Raw genomic sequence first — 21,465 nt, forward strand, 5'->3', positions numbered from 1 at the left:
TAAAATAGGGTAAAGATATGCCGTTGTAATGCTGGTTGATGGAAAACTAGTTTAGCGTTCTTATGGTAACTAAGCTACTAGTCATAGCGACCTTGAAATTGGCTAAAGCGCCCATTGAAATATTAAGTCAGCCTTCAGCAAAGAGCGGGTTAATTATATTAGCTGGGTTAATGTAATGGTAACCATTAAAATATACAACAGGCGCATGTATGAGGCCTAAATAAATAATAACTGTTTGTCGTAGGTGAAATTCGCCGCGGTTTTCCAGTATGATGTTCTACACGCAGCTTTTCACCTCCAAGCGAGGCCATTTAGCCAAAATCTGGTTAGCAGCCCACTGGGAGAGAAAACTCACAAAGGCCCATGTGTTTGAGTGCAATTTAGAAAACACCGTCAGAGACATAATATCCACAAAGGTAAAAACTGAGAAGGCAAAACTGAAGTCAGACGTTGTTAAAAATGTTGCATCCATTTGAAGTGAGTATTGACATTTGTATGTGTGATGTTTGTAGATGAAAATTGGTCTGCGGACATCTGGTCATCTCCTCCTGGGAGTGGTTCGGGTCTACTCCAGAAAAGCAAAGTATCTCCTAGCAGACTGCAATGATGCTTTGGTTAAAATTAAAATGGCATTCAGACCAGGTAACATTTACCTCTCCCCTTTGTTAAATGACAAATAAAGGTATGATAAATGTTAAAATGCAAATATAATGAAACTGACAAGTGAGGGCTGAGGGGGAAAAACAAAACACTGCTCTCTGAAAATGCTGCCTGCAGGTAGTCACAGTAAATAGCTTCTTTAAAAACCAGAGGCTGTTCAGAAGAATGGGATGATTTCACTTATCACTTAGGCTGTTTTTTTATATGCCTTAAATACTGGGAAATTGTTTTTCTCATTAGCACAACCACCAGAGGGTGTCATACTCACTGTATTTTACATTAAGTATATGTCCACACAGGCATTTTATTTACAATTTGGAAGTAATTATGAGAACACATGTGATTTTACTCTATAAATTCTACATAACAGCCATTCCACAGTCATGATTATAAATGTTTATAATTTAATAGAATCTGATGTATAAAAGAGTACAGTGGATGAAATTCATATCATAACTCAAGCGCTGAAGTGGTATGCTTTCCAAATTTTACACTCTGACTAAAAACATCTCCAAAACTCCATTATGTGCCAACACTATATTTGTGTGCCTTAGTACATGTGTAAGGATGAGACAGTCCAAAGTAACTAAACCAAGAGAACTGCATGAGTAGGAGAACAAAACAGGTGCTTCAGGACAATACCGGCACAGAGTCATTGCTAAGAGACTTGGAGTAAATAAGACTGTTTGTTATTACAGCCTCCAGAAGAAAATGCAGTATGCACCAAAATCTGCAAAGGAAGAGGCAGGAAATACATTTCAACACCATGTCACAGTGGTCCAGTTATTTCCAAAGCTGTATATAGTTGTATTACTTTGTAAACAAACAGATAGCATAAAATAGAAAGTAGACATCACTCTGCTGCTGAAATTCTCCTTCGACACCCTCAGCTAAATTGCTTACAACTTTAGCACGGCTGATAAGTATTTCTATGTCAGCATTTGCAGACAAGATGAGTAATAACAGTAGATTCAGAATTTTAGTTTCTTTTTGACAAGTCAATTTATCATAATTTGAGAAAGAAACTGCACACTATTAATATGTTTGAAAGAAATGCTATAAAGTCAGTGGCTGCTCCTAATTTACTATATTAGACTTGTAAATACTGTGCTGTGCAAATGTCTTAGGCTACCATTAGACTTGTTTTGGCAGGGATAGACTGACTATAAATATACATTGGACATTCACTTTATCAGGATACAACTGAAATACACAGGAAATATGTAAAAACAACAACCACAGACAAAAATTACATGCCTTGAACTCTGTGACTATATTTACTGTGCTAATTTTCAGGGTTCATTGACACATGTTGAACCCAAATGTTTCCTGTTGTTTAGACTAGATTTTTTTGATGTTCCCATACCCAATAGTTTGCACGTATTACCTATATTTTCTTGTTATGTCTTAATAAAGAGACTGAAACATATGTATGATGGTGCAAAAATCTTCCAAAAACAACAAAGCTAAAGGCAGCTAAAAACTTTTTCACAGTACTGTATAACAATTGCATCACCTACTTTGCTTTTCTCAATATACCAGGTCAGACTGATTTGCCCTTAGAGGGCCTTGAGGCCACATTAAAAGCCATTACATTGATTGAGGATTTCACTGACTTTGATACCCAGCTGCCACACCCAAGGTACGGTTGTTCCCCTTAAATCCGGACTTTTATGTGAGTATTTTGTCACTCCAGTTTGCATGAATAAATATTGACCCAGTGTCTAAAATATCATGTTTACATTGTGGTCACATACTGTATCTGTGATTATTCAGTTGTCATTTATTTATGTTTGTATTTACACTTGGCTCTTAGTGACATAGATGTGGTGGACCACTTTTCACTGAACCAGAGTCGATCGGAGGAAATAACTCTAAAGGAGGATTTTGGATTTTTGATCTTATCAGACATTGGTAAGAAACTGTTTGTGTCATTTGATGTGGTGTTAGGTTTTTGCTGTTTATGTTGTTATTTAAAAGGAATTTTATGTGGTCACAAATTCTCAGCAATTGATATATCTATATCTATAATATTTCTACTATCATTAGACTGACATTGCAGTTTTTGGGTTTAGCTGACATGGTCTTGACAAATTTGTCTCTTGTTTGCTCCTCTGGCAAGGAATAGAGTCTCATGGCCATCCGAGTGGGCTGCTGGATGTAAGCTTCCACAGTTTGGCTTCACATGAAGATGCTTTTGGAGATGAGGGCACCGGATATGATCTTCTTGGTTGTGCATTAATCAACATGAATTTCATTGTCATTGTACTGTTGTTGACAGTGCCAAACAATTCACTGACTACACTAGCATTTGGTTAAAATCTATTTCAAAGCCTTATGTCCACTATTCATTAGTGCCAAGAAAAACTCACTACTACTTCAACTTACAGTTTAAAACTCTTAAGTATAAAACACATAAACCTTAGAACCTTGTGGACAGCTGAACAAAAACTGAGGAATTAGAGGAAAAACGACTTCAAGTTACATTTAAATTCTAAAGTGCAATTATTACTTCTGCGCAGTATTTCATTACTTTACCTGAATGAGTTTTTGTCAAAACGTAATTTTTTGTATTTTTTAATGCTGTAGACTTTCTTGCAAACTCCAGTGATTCTACAAGTTTGATCCTACAAGAGCCTCAAAATGAACATCCACAGAGTTCTACATCACATTATCAACAAGGTGAAAAGTCATTGTGATAGATATTTTACAGTTGATGACACTTGTATAGGTCATTTATTTACTTTGCATTAAATTAGTACAACCACCTTCTTTAAGCAGTTGCAGTAGTTCAGTAATTCTGCTGTGTACATATTTTGGTTTTCATCTGCAGTGGTTTGCATAAAGTGATGTTACAGCAAGAATTCATAATTTTATGTCGCGCTCAGCAAAAGGATATTTGTTTTCAAGGACTCCATATGTTTTCCAGATGCTGACAGAGGAGATCCAGTGAAAATGGAGACTCCAACTGTGAATATTACCACCCTGCTTGCTAATGAAGATGAGGCCTTCGCCCTTGAACCTGTGGCTATCACTCGTAGGCAAAACCAAACATTTTAACTGTGTTACTTCAACGTGGAAATTAATACTACACAAATTAAAGGCAAACTGGAAGTGGCATCTGGTCTGTGCTGCTAATCAGCTGTTTGTAATAGATTGATGAGATTTTACAATTTTTCATCAGCAAATGCAGAGAAAAAGAGGGGGAAGAGGAAGCGCAAGCTGATTGTAGACGAGACTAAGCAGCTGAACAACGAAGACATCAGAGAGCAGCTTGCTGACTACTTGGATCTGATTGCTGCAATGGAGATGGCTCCACCGACCCGTCAGCTCATGCAGTGGCAGGAGAGTGGAGGTGTAGATAAACTGTTTGCGCAGCCATGTTCCAGTGTAATAAATCCACAGATAAAGGAGGTAAAAAAATATAATCTGTTACCACCTGAATCAAAATCAATGTACCAATCACTGTCTCTCTGTATAAAAATTGAGTTACAGCCAAGATCATCTTGCCTTTGCAGCTTTTTGCAAAGAGTATTTTCCAGGGGAAATATCATGTTGTGGAAGAAACTGAAGCATTACGCCAGGATGAACAAGAGGGTAAGAAGGTGTTAGATGAAACAGCTCCTAATCCTGATTTCAGTGACAGTTTCGTTTTGTTTCTTTAAAAGTACAATAATCATAGTCGTGTCTATATTAGTGTATAATCACAGAGCTTTTGGAATCGTATATGTAAGGGTAGAGACTGCGATCTGGTAGGATCGGCGATTCTACCAGTAGAAACTCCGATCAGAGTCTACCGGTAGAAACTCCGATCAGAGTCTCTACTGGTAGAAACTCCGATCCTACCTACCTAACCCTAACCCACATCTGGACTTTTTAGTTAGTCTCAGCACAATATATAAATAATTTATGGAAAGCAACAAATATTAAAACCATTTGTGAAATATAAAATGACAACAATTTTCTCAAAACCTTTGGAATTTCAACATTAACTTTGCATTTGGCAATTCTATTGGTAAGATCGGAGTTTCTATCAGTAGAGACTCCAATCGGAGTTTCTACCAGTAGGATCGGAGTTTCTACCAGTAGAAACTCCGATCCTATTAAATGTTTGGTAGGATCAGAGTTTCTACCAGTAGAGACTCCGATCGGAGTTTCTACTGGCAGGATCGGAGTTTCTACTGGTAGAGACAACAATCGGAGTCTCTACTGGTAGAATCGCCGATCCTACCAGATCGCAGTCTCTACCCTGACATATATATCTAAAGAGGAATGCTAACAGTGTACCAAGCTGCGTTTGCATGTTTCTAATGGGGTTCTGAAAGGACCTACTCTTCTACCATTTTTTTTTTTCATGTATTTTAGCTGGTAGCTTTCATGAATTACCTTCATCCCCTATGTTTGAATGTGTCAGAGTTCTTATCCCCTTTAATAAAAAGCCCAGAATGGACAAAATAAACACCGGCTCTAATGAGAGACTTAATGAGGGTGGGGAGGGTATAATGACAACTGAAACTTCACTGCTAAATGTCACTAAATGAAAGATTTAAATAGTAATACTAAATAGTAGAGTTCTGAATGACTTTGTCTTCTGTCTTTTTTCCTGGCTCTGTCTTTTATAGTTCAGAGGGACATAAGTGCACTCATCACAGACAATGTAAGTGTCTTAGATTCATCAGTTGATCAGGAGAAAACCCACAACTCTGATATGACAATCCTTGATCACATGGTCGATAACTCACTGGATTTGTCAGTGCAGGTAAGCGTTAACATTTCTGACAAAGACAAGGTATGCTGATTATTTTTTCAATACCCATTTTGCTGTTTAACTTTTTAGTCTTTGGTTTATAACCTCTGCTGTGTCTGTCAGGTTGAAAACAGGTCAGAGTTCACTCATCCAGATGTTCCATCAGAAGACTCCATGTTTGTTCATCAGTCTAATGAGGACAGTCTGTCTACTTCCGTCCACATTCAGGTGTCTGTGAACACACAATTACATATAGTACGTTAGGGAATGAAGCTATGGGAATCCAAAACTTACCTATGAAATGAAAGTGAACAAATAATGGATGGTACAGTAGGCACGCTGGAGTCTATCAGTGTTTGACAGATGGCTGCTGTAATTCCCCCATGCTGCTTTGGAGATATGCCCAGCAAACCTGACTGAATTTTTTTTATTTATTTTTTTTAACAGTCTATGCTGGACAGCCAGGACTTTGAGGAGAAAAGGATAACCAGGCAAGCACAGAAGCTCCTAAACACTCTGAAAGTAAGAAGCTAAAAATACATGTTCAACTTTGAGTCTCCAAATTGGTTCTCTGGCCATTACTCTGCCACTATCGGGTTGATGTAGCTCAAATTGAGTTCATATCGACTGTCTAACAATTATTGTAGATTTATTTATAGCAGAGGATTGGGGGGATTTCAAGGATATGCCCTCGCTGTAAGCCTCTTTATTAATGTATAATCTTTTGTAATGAAAGGAATCTGTAACAAAATCTGTTCTTATCACCCAGCAATGTTGTCAGATATAAATCTTCTGTATCTTTGGATGGACAAACATGAGAAGGCAAAGGGGAAGATTAGAGGTGATGTTGGGAGAATTAAACTTTGTGGTGTGTGTTTGTGTGGCAGAGCCAGAGCAACAAAGGCAACAAGTTCAGCCTGAAAACACTCTGTAAAGGGAAGACTTGCACTCAGGCTGCATCCACTTTCTTCTGTCTCCTGGTTCTGAAAAAACAACAAATGGTCAACCTGCACCAGAGCGCCCCCTACGAAGACATCTTTGCATCACCTGGACCCAAGTTCTTTGGGTCTTAAAAGGAAAAGCTGTATTTCTATCTTAACTTGGATAAGTACCATAAATGTGCATTGATATGTGAGCTTGAATGACATGAAATATAATTTATTCAAAAGGGTTCTTGGACTGGTGTTAAAAATGTTTTCAATGTTTGTGTTATTGTGTGTTTCTCAAAAATGTACATGTTCTTGCTTGTTCCAGGCACTTTAAATTTTTAAGAGCTCTTGTTAGAGCTTTTCGTGAAGAAGCACTAACTGTAAGTCATTTAATACCCTGAATGCCTGTGAGTATACAAGTATACATCTAAACATAACAAGACGTTAGCTGTTCCAAGTCCATGTATTAGTGACATTGTTGGCTCTAGATTATCTGTGTAATGTTTTTCTTGTGTTATTTGTGGATATCAGTCAGTAAAATAAACATTTGACATCCATAAAGAACATTACATCTGAAGGATATACATTTTATCTTGTGAAGAAAACTTTATGACTGCACTTTTGAGATGTAATCTATTCACTGTCCCTGTGATCTGGACATTTTTTTCTATTCTTGGAAACTATGCATAGCACATTAAATTGTACATTATCAACTTGAGGTCTTCATAATCTCATAGATTGTGTCAGCAGTAGATCATATCTTTAGATTATATAGTGATGGCTTTAGGAAATGAATCCTATTTTAGCCAATAACACATGAAATAAGTCAATGTTTTTCTCTGTCTAAAATTGTCAGTACATGTTATGGGTTATATTGTGGTGAATTATATTGAAATACAGTCAGATTAATGTTTTATTTTGTAATTTGGAACCAACTTTGCTGTGGATATAAATTCTTTTTCATTGGCCAAACACTGACTAAACTCATTCAGTCTGTATAAGGTATTTACTTTATAGTCCCACAACAGGAAAATTTGCAGTGTGACAGCACCATAGGGATCATTACGGAAGAGGATTAGGGCCATGGGACAAAAAAACAATTAAGGTCCAATATATTTTTTTATGAAATTAAAGTCAGAATTTTGACTCTTTTCTCAGATGAGCTAAAGGTGAGTGAGTGCTATGTTTTGAAACTTGTGCACATAAATTTGAAGAAAAAGCCACTGATATCTATTTCCCTTCCTTTTGTTCATCTAATAGTGAAATGGCTTCCTCCGGAACACCTCAGATGCATTAAAAATCACCTAAATCCATCATGTCAGTCGGCTGTACTCATCCTGCATGCCATAAAGTAAAAGTGACACTCCCTGAATGTCAGGAAAAAAAAAAAAAATTAGAATTCTGATTTTTTTTTGCAGAATAATTATATGTGTATATATAGGACCCTATGTTTTTTTCCAGTGGCCCTAATCCTCTTGTGTAATATGTATAAGTATATTATAAGTTAAGGAAAATATTTATACAATGTTGTGCCAGTCCAAGGCCAACACTGAGTTTGCTGGTTTAGTAAAGTTAGTTAAAGTCAGTTATAAGATACAATCTGGATATAGAGTAGTGGAAAAAGTTTTTGGACACCTGTGTAAATGATAAACTGAGGCATAGTATTGTTAAAATTGTACGAATTTTTCACAAGAAATTTCAGATTGTTCATGGTTGTTTGTTTTATTCACATTTCTTTAAAGGATATTTTGTAGACGTAAACACTTTCAGAATGTAATTTTACTGTTTTCACTGTAACACATAGAGAAAAGTTTGGAGTTGACATTATTTATAGATGATGTTATTATCTTACTGCTCTGACCCACTTGAGATCAAATTGAGCTGTATGTGGCCCCTGAATGAGAATTAGTTCGACATCCCTGGCCTATAAGCATTTGAAGGAGGATGTTTCTTGTCTGTAGTCGTTCATTTCAGACCTTATTGTAAAAGCAGGTGGGTCAGTAAAGCCTCAGTCCAGGTCCTGGTCCTGGTCCTGCTAAGTCCTGTCCTGTCCCTTTAAGACGCGCCGTTGCAGCAGACGCAGTTGCCTCATTTCATCTCCGGGCTACATGGCTGCAGGATGGACTCGCATCAGCATCAGCATCAGCAGCATCTTTTCTTCCTGCTACCACCAGGGACTCTTCAACCTCCATCAAGTCTGGCGGGAACCGGAGCTTTTCTACGAGGCAAAACTTCCACCTGCCGACATGGTACTGTAAAAAAAATAAAAAAAATAAAAAATTACAGGCTCGTCTCTATGCGTCTACAGCATCCGGACACGCATGTTTTAGATACTCAGAGGGAAACCATGTAGTGGATTTGTTAGATAATCCTATATGGGACACATCTGATCATACATGAGTCAGATGTTTGGATTATTTCAGAGGCGGACAGTGCATTTCTTTTGTATTTTTATTATTAGAAGTACCTGCTGGGATGTTAGATGTCCTGTTTTGGGACGCTGCAGTACTCATTAGACTATGTAAAGCAATGATGAGACTTGTAAAACTGTTGTGTTTTTCTGCTGTGATCATCATTACTCTGCTTGATTATCTAACACTGCAGGCGACAGATGTAAAAACTGCGATTAAATGACCTAACCATTGCGCACCATCACCACCATCATCCTTTTCACATTTACACAGATCCTTTTGTGTTTTTGTCATATATCTGGATTACATTGTGCTTTAAGTGGGATTTCATCCATCTATGATTGTCGCCTCCACAGTAAACACTGATACTCACACTTACGTAACATGATTGCGTATTTCTCACCAATAACGTACTTGCCACTTGTTGCGCAGACAGAAGAGAGGGAGGTGAAATTTAGTGGATCATTGTCCTAGAATATAAATATAGGACAAATTTTACTGTCTGCTCATACTGTTTTCATTCTCAGGTGATGAGCTCTCTCATGGCTGTATCCAATGTAAATGTGTCTTAGAGTACAGCAGGTATATTTTAGGTACATCAGCTGGTTCCTAACCTTTAGAGAGCTGCAGGGAGCCTGTTCACTTTGGAGGAAAAAGGAGAACATTCTGTCCTCATCACAGATTTGTCTCTTGGCATTCACTTCTCACACCAATAGTCAAACATAACAAAGACATGTTGTATGTATTGAACAAATATGTCAAAACAAGCTGAATTCTCCCAACCGCCCCTCCAGTTTATTTCAGTTCTTGGCCGGGGATCGATTTAGTGAGATATCATCTATTTTAGTCCATTTTATAGAGGAAAAAAAAAGAAGAATGGTTCTGTTGTATTGTTCACTGCAGACAGCTACTGTTCAGTTCTGTCATATGTGTCAAGTCCCTTTCAGACATGCCCATTTACATGCCCTTTTCAGACATGATTGTGTTGTTCTTCTGTCTAAGATTGTCTTGGTTGTTGATTTTTGTATTATTATTTATGTTTTACTTGGTAAATTTAATTGCATGTTCAGACTAAATCACTAAATCAAATCAAAATAGTAATAATAAGTATCAGTCATAATGTAATATATAGTATAGATATGCTTAGACTAGGAAGATCATTACTGTTATTAATTATTTAAGGAGAAGGGGTGGGAGTTTATAGGTTATGCGTCTTCTCACTCCTTTTTGAATATGTATTATATGTCTTATGTTTAAGTGTTTTGTTTATTTATTTTCTTCTGTTTTGACATTCATATTTAAAATAAATACATTAATCAATCAATCAATCAATCAATCAAAAATCAAGTCTGTTCCAGTTACGTAGTAAATGAAGGAGTCCCAGATCTGATGGAAATTATGTAGTTGATATTTTATTGTGTAACTCATTTTGGCTAAAGGCAGAGTTGAAGACATTGTTTTTCCATGAGAGTGCTACTATTGTTTTTGCCAATAATTTGCTTAAATCTACAAATATTTGTTGATTCTTTTTCATCTTCAAATTATCTGGGTATAGACCTTTTTATAAACACTTGTGGGACTACAGGTTCCACTTCCTGCCAGATTTTTTTTTGTATTTCACTAAATTGCCGAATATAATGGAAAAGTTTACATCGCATTTAGTTCAGATATAAGGTATGGCTCTATTATATGTGTTGCCCTTTAAGCTGGAATAAAACATTTTTACCTCTTTTCATGACATTATTTGATGTGATTTATTCTTGACAGATAAAGTGTAACTGGGACTCAGTATGTAATCATTGCACCAGGTCAAAGGTGATTACTGATGTGTATTATTCCAACTTTATGGGCAACGTATCTGTTGAGTTTTTCAGGAGTTATTTACATCTAACAGTTACGTAGCAATAATTTTAGGTTGATATTAGTAGTTCTTGAAAGTACTCAGATTTATCCCAGTGCCTTTGACATAGGATTGAACTGAAAAAATATTAACTTAGTGCATGGATCCATTCATTTTACTGATCATATACAAATCTTCCCATTAAGAATAAGGAAAAGTGTATTTGCAGAATTTGGAATCTGTACTCAAGTGGACCAAATGTGAGGTTTTTCTTGTGTTTGTGTTTTTTTACACAGTTAATTCAAAGGTTAATCATGTTTCTCTGCAGTTCTGCAGAGAGAAGGCTCGGCTCACAGAGAAGCAGCTGCACTGACTCTGAACTCACTGTGCTCCCTTTGTGTCAGCACTGAAAGCAGGCCTTATTCACTGCTGCACAACACTATTTTCTTTAGGGGTAGGGTTAGACTATTGTCAATGACTTACAGTGAAGAAATACATAAGGACCACACACAGTACAGTACAGTACAAAAATGTGTTTCTGAGCACACTGTAAACCCCAATAAATTAACTCAAAAAAACAGTTGAAACTGATTACATTGAAATTTTTAAGTAATGTAACTGTAAACCCGTTGCCTTAAAAAATTTAAGTAATGAGTAATGAAAACTTGAGTGTATTAAACTTAAATGCTTGATTTGAAGGGAATTGCTATTTAAGTCGAACACAGTAAATGCCAAGTTAATTTAACTTAAAATTTGTTCCAATGTCAATTGCTTTGTATAATCTATAATTTAATATTATCAATTCATGGACTCAATCCCAAATTGATTTAAATTAAAATCTTCGGCAATATGAATTGCTTTGCATAAAAATTAAACTTAATATATTGTAGCATGGATGGATGTTAGGTAGGGAGTTAGTTTAATGTTATTTACCATTGTAGAATGTGTTTTAATTTGGCAAGGTGTATAAATTTCCACTGGACAGATAAATAGTCATGAACAGGAAAGCCATTGTTGGGCCTATGGCTGTCACTCATGGTGCAGCTCTACAAAAATACAAAAACAAACACAAACAGGCCAATAAACATTGCCATATACACATTAAGTCAAAATTAACACTAACACCACCACCCCGCTGAACCCCTGCACATAAAAATAACACATTTTCAACAACATCCCCAGTACCCACAATGCAATGCAGCGATCGAAAAAAGTGTGGTCATGACTAAAACTTAGTGATTTAAATCCATTCAACTTAAACTGTTTTTGTACTTTTGACTATGTCTACAAATTAGTAGAATATACTTAACATTTTATAGTAATGGAATAAAACTTAAGTCATTTAAGTACACTGTAATTAAAGCATTTTAGTAAATACAAAGTCCGGGCTTACAGTGCAGTTATAGTTTCATTCTCTGTTAGATATTTCACGTATGTTAAACTCATCTTTTTGTGATTTTTTTTTGTTTTTGTTTTGACAGTTTGGCTTTGAGGGCTCCTAGCATCCCTCCATAGAGACATCAGAGGAGAGTTACAACATCCAGCGCATGTCAATGTCTCTCACTCCAAACCGAAAGTCCTCCTCAGGTCAGCGCAGGTACTGTCGTCTCTTTTACTGTGGTTTAAAACATACAACTGATATTTAAAGAGCTGACTTTTGTTAATATGACATGGTAGTTAGTGTGTGATGATCTCCTCCAAGGCGCTCAGTGGGCACTAGTGGATGCAGTGGCCGGTATGCCCACAGTGACACATTGAGTACCAACACCTATCCTGGTCGGGTTAGAGCACTTGAAGGCAGCCCCGCAGCCAGGACGTATCCAAATACACCCAGGTAAGACGCTTCTACCTGTTCACAATTTGTAAAGAACGTGTTATGATGTTGTTTGTTGACTTGTCCTGTGTAGCCCGTCCTTGATGTTAAAGATTATTGGATGTGCAGGACACTAAAACACTCTCCACTGAGAATGTTCAACAGTGTACCTTCATCTGAGGTTATGAGCCAAGACTTCAGCTAGTAAAATATAGACAAAGAATCACAATTACCAGCTCAATTATTTGATTAATTCAGGGTTATTCGATATGATTGTACATGAAAATGCTCAGTGAAGGTTTAATCCAGTGTTGTATTAGAATGATTCTATTTGTCAAAAACTTTGGGTCACTGGCAGTAGAAAAATTCTTTGAACATTTCACCAGTGGTAGCCTAAGACCTAGAACAGAACCTGCTGACTATTGTCAATCCATGAATCTGTCTTTCTTGTGAAAAATCCTTTTCCCTATTTTTCCCATTGAAACCAAGGAGAGAACTGTACATTAATGTGATTGCTTGGATGAAAAATGGAGTTAATATCCGTTACTGTGCACATGGACATGAGCGTGACTCCAGCTCTGAAAGACACAGCAGAAATTAACTAAAAGCATAAAACTGGCCAGCCAGCTCATTCACTTCATATTGCATTTTTGTGCATTTTGAGCTCTGTGGTGGGAGAGCTTGAAACGTCTCAGGTGCTTAGTTCCCTTATGCCTCAGGCTCATTCTGCACTTCATGACTATTTTTTCCTCAGATGAAGCACTCCCATGTAATGAGTGAAGCACATCACTTACATTTTTAATGTTGATTTAGGCGTCAGGCGAAGCATACAGCTTGCAGTGACAACCATGGGATCAGACCTCCGACCCCAGAGCAGTACCTCACACCCCTGCAACAGAAGGAGGTGTGTATACGACATCTGCGAGCCAGGCTGAGAGAGAATGTTGAAAGACTACAACACAGGTGAAGCATTGGGTTTTTTACCTGCCTCTGTGGCATTGCAGCTTTTTCAGTCCTACACTACTGTTCCTTATATCTATAAAACGGACTTAAGCCAGTCTAATTTCCAGTTGTTTGCTTTTTCTTAGGGACTGTGAAATAGATGAGTTGAGGACCCAACTGTACAGGATGCAGGAAGACTGGATAGAAGAGGAATGTCACCGTGTGGAGGCCCAGTTAGCACTGAAAGAGGCCCGCAAGGAGATCCAGCACCTCCAAGAGGTGGTGGAGTCTGTGCGATGCAATATGGGTGCTCGTGAACCTGAGCCACATGAAAATAAGCCATATACAGGGTTACAGCCTGCTCGGCCAGGAGGAAGGTCTCGCTCCTGTGGTTGTTCTCCAGCCAGCACTTTGAGCCGTGGCACCACCTACACTAGAACAAGCAACGAAGCTCTGCAGCTGGAACGCAGCCCAAACCCTCCTGAGTCGAGTGGGTTATCTCGCCCAGCAGGACAAACCCACCTGCTTCTGGAGGCGGCCCTTTTATCAGAGCAGCTGCCCCCACAGGCCCACAGCCGAGGCTCCCCAACTGTGCCCCGTTCTTCTACCTTTGAGAGGCTGTGCAGTGGGGGAGCTGTGCTGCCAATGTCACACTCCTGCCACACACTCAGCAGCAGCTGCAGGTGCAACGGACACACCTACATTCCCCATCATCACCTGTTTCTGCATTTACCTCAGGAAGAAGCCCCAATAGCTGTGGCAAATGCTGTCGTTCCTGCCTCTGATCCTATTCCGACCCCTGCTCCAGCAGCTGAGAAGAAGCCAGAGGTTCGCTCCCAGGCCTGCAGCCCGACGATGACGTGGCTGCATGAGGAGGACAGCGTCGTTGAAGAGCTGAGTGTCATCTCCTTAGCAACAGCAGACATCATGCCCTCAGAACCACAGACGTTGCCATCAACTTTACCTCCTGTGTGTCCAACAGAGCATTTATACAGTATAGGGCCAGTACCGCCTGACACGCAAAGTGAAGTAACAAAGACTACAGCAGAGCCCCAGACCTCCCAGCCCCCTCCTATAGCTCAGCTCCCACTGAAGCAGGAAACCACAGCACCAGAGAGGGAGGAGGACAACAAGGACCAAACTGATGACACAAATGCAGAAGGGCACACCCCTCAGCATTGTCACTGGAGCCGCTACTTCCTTGTAGACCTTCTAGCGCTGGCGGTCCCGGTGGTGCCCACAATGGCGTGGCTGTGCCGAGGGGCGCAGCAGGAGGACATGCCCGTGTATCATATCGGATCCCTGCTGAGAGGCTGCTGTGCTGTGGCCCTCCATTCACTTCGTCGGCAGGGTGCAGGCAGAGGACACAGACCGACCAGCATGAATGGAGCTACTCCAATCTAAGATTTTCTGCTCCATTTCAACTCCTCAGTAAAAAAAATGCTCCAGACCTCTGCTACATCTATCCTGACTTCAGTGATTTCATTTAGGTCTTAATAACATGTGGATATCCACTCTTATAAGATTTTGAGATCATACACACACATACGCCCTTGTAAGTTTGTGGTCATGCCTTGCATTAGAAAACAAAGGATTAGTTGTACATTAGATGCTTTTCTCAAATAGACTTACTGCTACTGCCTGCAGGTTAAGTGGTTTTTACTCTAATACAGCAATTTGCATGTGGCACACAGTTTGGTTGGATTCTCTCCTTGCTTGAATTAAAAAAGCCCCTGGATTTAAGAAGACACACACTTTATTATACCGCAAAGAAGTAAAAGAGATTAAAAATCTACGTTTCAGCCTTCATCCTGATGTCAGCATTAAGTTTTCTTTTACAATTAAAGTCTTTGGAGAACAAACACGTTCAGACAAAAAAGTCAGAACTTGTCTGACTTGCTAATAAATATACAAACACAGGTATAGATTTACTTTACTCATCCCCAGGGAGAAAAAAAAAAAGTTAAAAGTGAATAGATTTGCAGACTACTGTAACGTTGTACTTATATCATTTCCATTCATGGATTTATGGTTATGTACCGAAGCTTAAAAGTATGGTTGTCAAATCTAGTGCTCAGGTGTACTTGCATAAAGATCATTGATTTCTTGAAAATAAAAAAATGGGAGTAAGTTTCAACATTGTACAGTCTATTTTTCCCTTCTACTGGTTACCATAAGTTTCCTTTAGGAAGTCAGAATGTAAGGACTTTAATTTGATCAAGTCATTGATCATTCTGAACAGGTACTGTTTTTGAAATGTTTCTGTTCTGTCATTTGGTCTTTAGATACGCAGCTGAATGACCAGTCCATTTCCTAAATTTGTTGAAAGATGAATGTTTTTTTGATACAGTGATGTCTAAAAAATGTTTGCACAGCAACTAAAGATTAACACTTGAAAATTATTCTTGTATAAACACTGCTTTCAAAAAATGTTACAGTATATAATATTGTTTAAATATAATTTTAGAAATATTAGTGTCCCTATTGTGTTGTTAGCTAAATGATGCATCTGTATGTATGGTAAACATTTTTAGGCTTATTCTACAAAATAAGCAAGGTTTGAGCTTCCTGAAATCTCTCCAATAATGTTTTACATCACATTTTATTTAGCAGATCAGTATACAAAACATTTAGGGTTGGAACAGCACATACTGCAGCATATTAAAATATTATTTCTCCTTCACTTATAAATTTGTACTTGCTTATTATTTCACCATGTGCATCTTACTGCATAACCTGCATTTAACACTAGACTATCCAGTCTGCTCTGCACAAGCCAGGGGCAGTGATGCATTGACTGTATTTTCTCTTTGACAATAAAGATTTTTTTAAAATCAAATTTCTTTCAGCACCATTAATATTAACAAGTGAATGGGAGATTGAATTAGCCCATTTCATGAACATTTCAGTTATGCATTCAGGAACCTAAGAGTCCAAAATAGTAGTCTGTTAAAATTACTCTTTTAATGTTCAAGGAACAGACCTTTGACAACATCCACAGCTCGCTACAAACAACTCCATCAAAAATAAAGATCACAAATCTGAAGGTGTGCCTCAAAGTTTGTGTGGGAAAATCATGCAAGTCAAAAAAAAACAACCTCCTGCCAGAGAAGATATTTTTCACTCCAAGGTCTTCATTTGACAAAATTAAATCCTCAAATCAGCACTCAACAAGACAGTGTCCAGTTGTGAACATTTAGTAGAGTAATTTTACTCTAGTAAGAATTTATTCTGCAGCATAGACAAAGCAAATTCTACATTTTCAGAAACCTGTATTCATGGCAATGATGTGCTTGATTCATGAATCCCTGGTTACAACATAGTCAATACTTTATCCCAATAACTAGTATCACAAAGGTAGTTCATAGAAATATCAATGTGTGAAACAACAATTTATTATTTTTTAATCAAGACAATTCATTACCCGCAATCAATACAATTTTAGTGAAAAGGCCACAGAGCCACAGGAATGAGACTGATTCAATACTTGCATGACATTTATCTAAAACCTGGTCCTGACGGCAGACAGTTTGTAAATCTGTTGACCAAAATAAAACAAACCAAAAAAAAAAAGAGAAAAAAAAAAAAAAAAATCACAATAAAAAAATACATAGCAGAATATGACAACATACATGGGATGGGATGGTCTATGACTTATTGTATAGAATCTAAAATATAGTATGGAGAATAAAGTTTTAAAGCAAGTGATATAACACAATTTGTAACTAAATGGAAAAGAGAGTGAAGTAGTGAAGCTATAGACATAGGTCCTATGCAGGAATCAAGAGCAGGAATCATCTGTTAACATTTTCCTCCATGTTCCCGAGATAGGAGTCAACCTGCATGGAGAAGAAAAAGTCTTATTGCGGTGATTAAGGAGGAGAGGCAAGAAGAGATTATGGGACTTGGACACTAAAGCTTGTTATGTACATACCATTTAATCACTTGACACTACAGTGTTAATTACAAGGGTTAAATGTATAGTCAGTTTAAGAGTGTGTGTGCGTGTGAGCACAATGCAGAAAAAAAATGACACCACAGAGGGGATGTATGAAGAATTAACCTAAGTGTTTTACTTTAGAACCCCGATGCACATGCAATGTTAAAAAGCTACACCAGTTCCATGATCTTTGCTTAGTGGTATCCCAAATACTGTTGGATTTTTTGGAGTATCCCATCTTTATGTTGTGCATGTAAGTACTGTATGTTGATTTCAATGTTTTGGATAGGACCTTATCCTAGCTACAAGAAACCTAAATACTCCAGCTGGAGTACTCCAATAGTATCAGAGTAAGAATTCTGATAACCTTATACCGGTTAAGGGCAATGGCAGAGTACTGCGCAGGTGCAAAATAAAGTAAGAGAGATAGGAAAATAGCACCAGCAATGAAAGCATTTCACACTTGGAGCTACTGACACAGGAGTTTTGTCTGTCAGTAATGACATCAGCTTCCCCAACAGGAACAGCAGAATGAGTCAAATTGCAAGTGGAAAACACTTCATAAACATAACAATACGCATTAACTTTATAAGTGGAACAGGTACTGAACAGGTACCGTTTTTGAAACGTTTCTGTTCTGTCATTTGGTCTTTAGATACACAGCTGAATGACCAGTCCATTTCTTAAATTTGTTGAGGGATTAACGTTTTTTGATACTTTAACGCTTGAAAAATTATTCTTGTATAAAAACTGCTTTCAAAAAATGTTACAGTGTATAATAAATATTGTTTAAATGTTATTTTAGAAATATTATAAAGTATCATTGTATTGTTAACTAAATAATGCATCTGTATGTATGATTAACATTTTTAGGCTTATTCTACAAAACAATCAAGTTTTGAGCTTCTTGAAATCTTTCCAATAATGTTTCACGTCACATCATTTTATTTACCAGATCAGTATACAAAACATTTATGGTTGGAACAGCAAATACTACTGCATATTAAAATATTATTTCTCCTTCATTTATAAATTTGTACTTGCTTAGTATTTCATCATGTGCGTCTTGGTGCATACCCTGCATTTATTAGACCATAACTTTATACGTAGTCTGAGCCACAACTGCAGTTCTTCATCTTACTCCTTGTCCTACACGTTGACAATAACAGAATAACATCGGAAGTACATGTTTACCTGTTGATCTCATCTCCAAATGCTTGTAGTAGATGAATACCAGTAAGACAAACCCACAACATGATGATGGCATTGTCATAACATTACATGGGGAGATGGCTTGCCGCTGTCAGTCTATGAGCAGGATTCATCTCCACCACTGTGTTCCCACATTATCTCTCCTGACACATGGACTGTGATTCATGGTGTCATGGCTTGGCTTCTCCACCACGCCCACCCGGGATGAAGACTCCTCACATGGTCAGACATCTGCAGCTGATCATAATCTAATACTAATGACCCATGATGCAGCGCCCTTTGCCATTTTAGTTAGTCTAATTTGATCCAAATAACTTTAACTGACTTAATGTAACCAAAATAGTCAATGTAATAACTTCACCAAATTATCTGTTCTCAAATCAAATCACTTTTTATGCATAGTTAAACTCAAATGACTAGACACATTTGTGGTTTCTACAAATAACTTAAGTTGTTCCAACTCATCAGGTTTTACAGTGTACTGAAATGTCAGATTAAATGACTGCATTATGTTGTAAACATCACAGGCACAATTGGCAGTAATGAGTAACCAGGATATTATGGAAACAGGAATATAAGTAGCCAGATTTCTGTGTGTCATGTAAACGCCATCTCCTGAATATGATCAAAACCAGGATACAACTTATCACCAGGACACAAGTGTGCATGTAAACACAGTCAGTGTAATATGGACTTACCCTGAAAGTTTGAGTGGAATTAAAGTGAGTGCACAAGCTTTAGGCTTCCAGACCCAGCAGCTCCACGTCGAAGGTGAGGGTGGCGTTGGGTGGGATGACCCCGGGGTGCCCTTTGCTGCCATAGGCATAGTCCGGTGAGCAAATTAGCTTGGCTCGTTGACCTACACTCATCTGTGGACAGAAGAGACAGAAAGTTTACCAACTTTTTTTTTTAGGTCAAATAATAATGCAACTGTTTATCGAAGTAAATCTAAGACGTCTGCTTGTTATTCCACCTGCTGGGTGCGTTAGGGTGAGGGTTTTCCAGGGGAACCAACCCCTCCTTACCTGGGCTAATCCTTCTTCCCATCCACGGATAACCTCCTGATTTCCAATCTTGAATTTAAAAGGCCTTCCTCTGTCCCTCGAAGAGTCGAATTTCTTTCCGTCTTCTAATGTGCCTGATAAAACAAAAAATGAGGAGTTTTTTCCATGTATGTTACAGGATGCTGAGCGGACCTGGGATGTCAGTGAGTCACATTATCCTTCTAACGGTAACTGACAGCTAGCAGCTAGGCTAACGTTAGCCTACTAGCATCATCAGTGGGCCGGTTAGCTCGTAAGGTGGCTCCACTAAGTACGGTACCGTTAGCTCAACTGTGGCCCCACCTCACTAAAACCACAGACAAGGTTACGAAATGGATAGGTAAACGACTGGGTTTAGCCCGTACTTAACTTATGTCACTGTCAACCGAACAGGCTTAATAAACAGTAAATGTAAGAGGAAATAAAATGCTAGCTAATAGCCGCTAATATAGCCAGCAGAAACAGCATTTGAGGAAACACCAACACAAGCGATAACATACGGGATCTACCATGCCAATAAATCACTGAGCTTTCACACACTTTGCTTTTTAACCAGCACCCTCCAGGCTGCTAGTATAAGCCAGAAATAATTCAAATTTAGTGGAAATGTTTCTCCTGCACCAGTCCATCCTCCACACTCACCGACGTAGTGCACAACGACGCGCTGCCCCTTCTTTGGAAATGTCCGTCCTGAAAATAGGCACAAATAGGAAATAAAACATCTGGGTTATTGACTACAGCTTCTGGAAATGATACGTAATAGTCTGGGGTCAAATAACGCTAGTAAAACCCACCATCGCCCGGAGTTATGGTCTCAATCTCTACTCCCATGTTTGCGCTTTCGTATCCTTTCTCTCGGCGAGTCTCCAGCCCTGTGAGCGGAAGAAGGCGGCAGGGGCGGCCTGTGGAGGGGCGGAGGGGTGGGTGGCTTAAAAACACACACCATGCAGGATATTATTGTCATGTAAGTCAGTCCAATGAAAACTACATCTCAACACAGGTGTCAGATTATGATAACAGCTCAATCTATAAGTAATCAGTGGGAGGTAAATATGCAGTACAGTCAACCTATGCATAATTCAGACTGAGTGAAGCATGATCATAACATTTACCATATAATAATCCATGTGTCTGTCTATGTTTTATCCTCTTGTCGCACTACTATATTGATCCCAGGTGAAATTTATAGAAAAAAATGTGCAAACACCCCAGTTTTAAGTTGGTGGTATAACAGGCAAGTTCACTTCATACACAGGGTAATTCAAAATGCTTCACGAAAATAAAAGACAAGTTATAAACACATAGACAAGACTAAAGATTGCAAACAATAAAACATAGAATTTTAAATACATTTAAAACAAAAAATTGAAATCTGTAAGGTAAAGAGAGAAGAGTGCATTTCAAACCATTTCAGTTGCGGGATGCAGATCTAAAAAAAAATGTATTCATCTTAGATTTAAATATTGTCAGACTTTGGTCATGTCTAATAAAATTACACAGACACATTTTAGTTTCATAAAACTGAAATGCTGCTGTCAGCAAGAGGATAGCATGATTTTATTATGAAATCCATCAAACACAGATATTATGTTGCAGTGTCAGTACATTTGCAATGCAGATAATCACACAAGTGTAGGAGGGAATGTTATTTTATTTAGAACCTCTAAAATAGACTCAGTATAAAAAAAATGTAAATGTTTGTATGTTAGTATATTTTACATGTGGACATGAACACATAAATCGACCCTCTGGTTTTAACTCATCACTAGCTGCACACACAGGAACACACCACACAATGTAGACTAGGAGCAGTGGGCTGCCTTGTCAGATGCCTTGCTCAAGGGCACGTGAGCCAATAATTTTTCTGCTGGTTCAGGGAATTGAGCTGGCAACCCTTCTGTCACAAGTCAATTGTCCAACCTTCTACC

General features: G+C 38.1%; 3 protein-coding genes across 3 annotated transcripts; 2 read left to right on the top strand and 1 right to left on the bottom strand.

Annotated features, from left to right (window-relative positions):
• On the top strand, positions 1 to 6,657 carry rad21l1 (RAD21 cohesin complex component like 1). The gene is made up of 13 exons (XM_030138801.1): positions 1 to 416; positions 513 to 642; positions 2,203 to 2,302; positions 2,477 to 2,574; positions 2,783 to 2,890; positions 3,250 to 3,342; positions 3,590 to 3,697; positions 3,845 to 4,074; positions 4,179 to 4,299; positions 5,283 to 5,419; positions 5,531 to 5,635; positions 5,855 to 5,929; positions 6,295 to 6,657. The coding sequence occupies exons 1-13, from the start codon at positions 270 to 272 to the stop codon at positions 6,478 to 6,480; spliced, it is 1,638 nt and encodes a 545-aa protein (XP_029994661.1). The 5' UTR covers positions 1 to 269; the 3' UTR covers positions 6,481 to 6,657.
• Positions 6,658 to 8,424: 1,767 nt separating this feature from the next.
• On the top strand, positions 8,425 to 15,708 carry snpha (syntaphilin a). The gene is made up of 5 exons (XM_030137845.1): positions 8,425 to 8,585; positions 12,069 to 12,184; positions 12,290 to 12,421; positions 13,214 to 13,363; positions 13,489 to 15,708. Exons 2-5 carry the CDS (start codon positions 12,135 to 12,137, stop codon positions 14,744 to 14,746), a joined length of 1,590 nt encoding a protein of 529 aa, XP_029993705.1. The 5' UTR covers positions 8,425 to 8,585; positions 12,069 to 12,134; the 3' UTR covers positions 14,747 to 15,708.
• An 825-nt stretch (positions 15,709 to 16,533) lies between these two features.
• On the bottom strand, positions 16,534 to 20,461 carry fkbp1aa (FKBP prolyl isomerase 1Aa). The gene is made up of 5 exons (XM_030137890.1): positions 20,332 to 20,461; positions 20,180 to 20,227; positions 19,520 to 19,632; positions 19,193 to 19,363; positions 16,534 to 17,181 (listed from the first exon to the last, which is right to left on the bottom strand). The coding sequence occupies exons 1-4, from the start codon at positions 20,366 to 20,368 to the stop codon at positions 19,232 to 19,234; spliced, it is 330 nt and encodes a 109-aa protein (XP_029993750.1). The 5' UTR covers positions 20,369 to 20,461; the 3' UTR covers positions 16,534 to 17,181; positions 19,193 to 19,231.
• Between the last annotated feature and the right edge of the window lie 1,004 nt (positions 20,462 to 21,465).

This window comes from Sphaeramia orbicularis, chromosome 7 (assembly GCF_902148855.1).
Source record: "Sphaeramia orbicularis chromosome 7, fSphaOr1.1, whole genome shotgun sequence".
NCBI lineage: Eukaryota > Metazoa > Chordata > Actinopteri > Kurtiformes > Apogonidae > Sphaeramia > Sphaeramia orbicularis.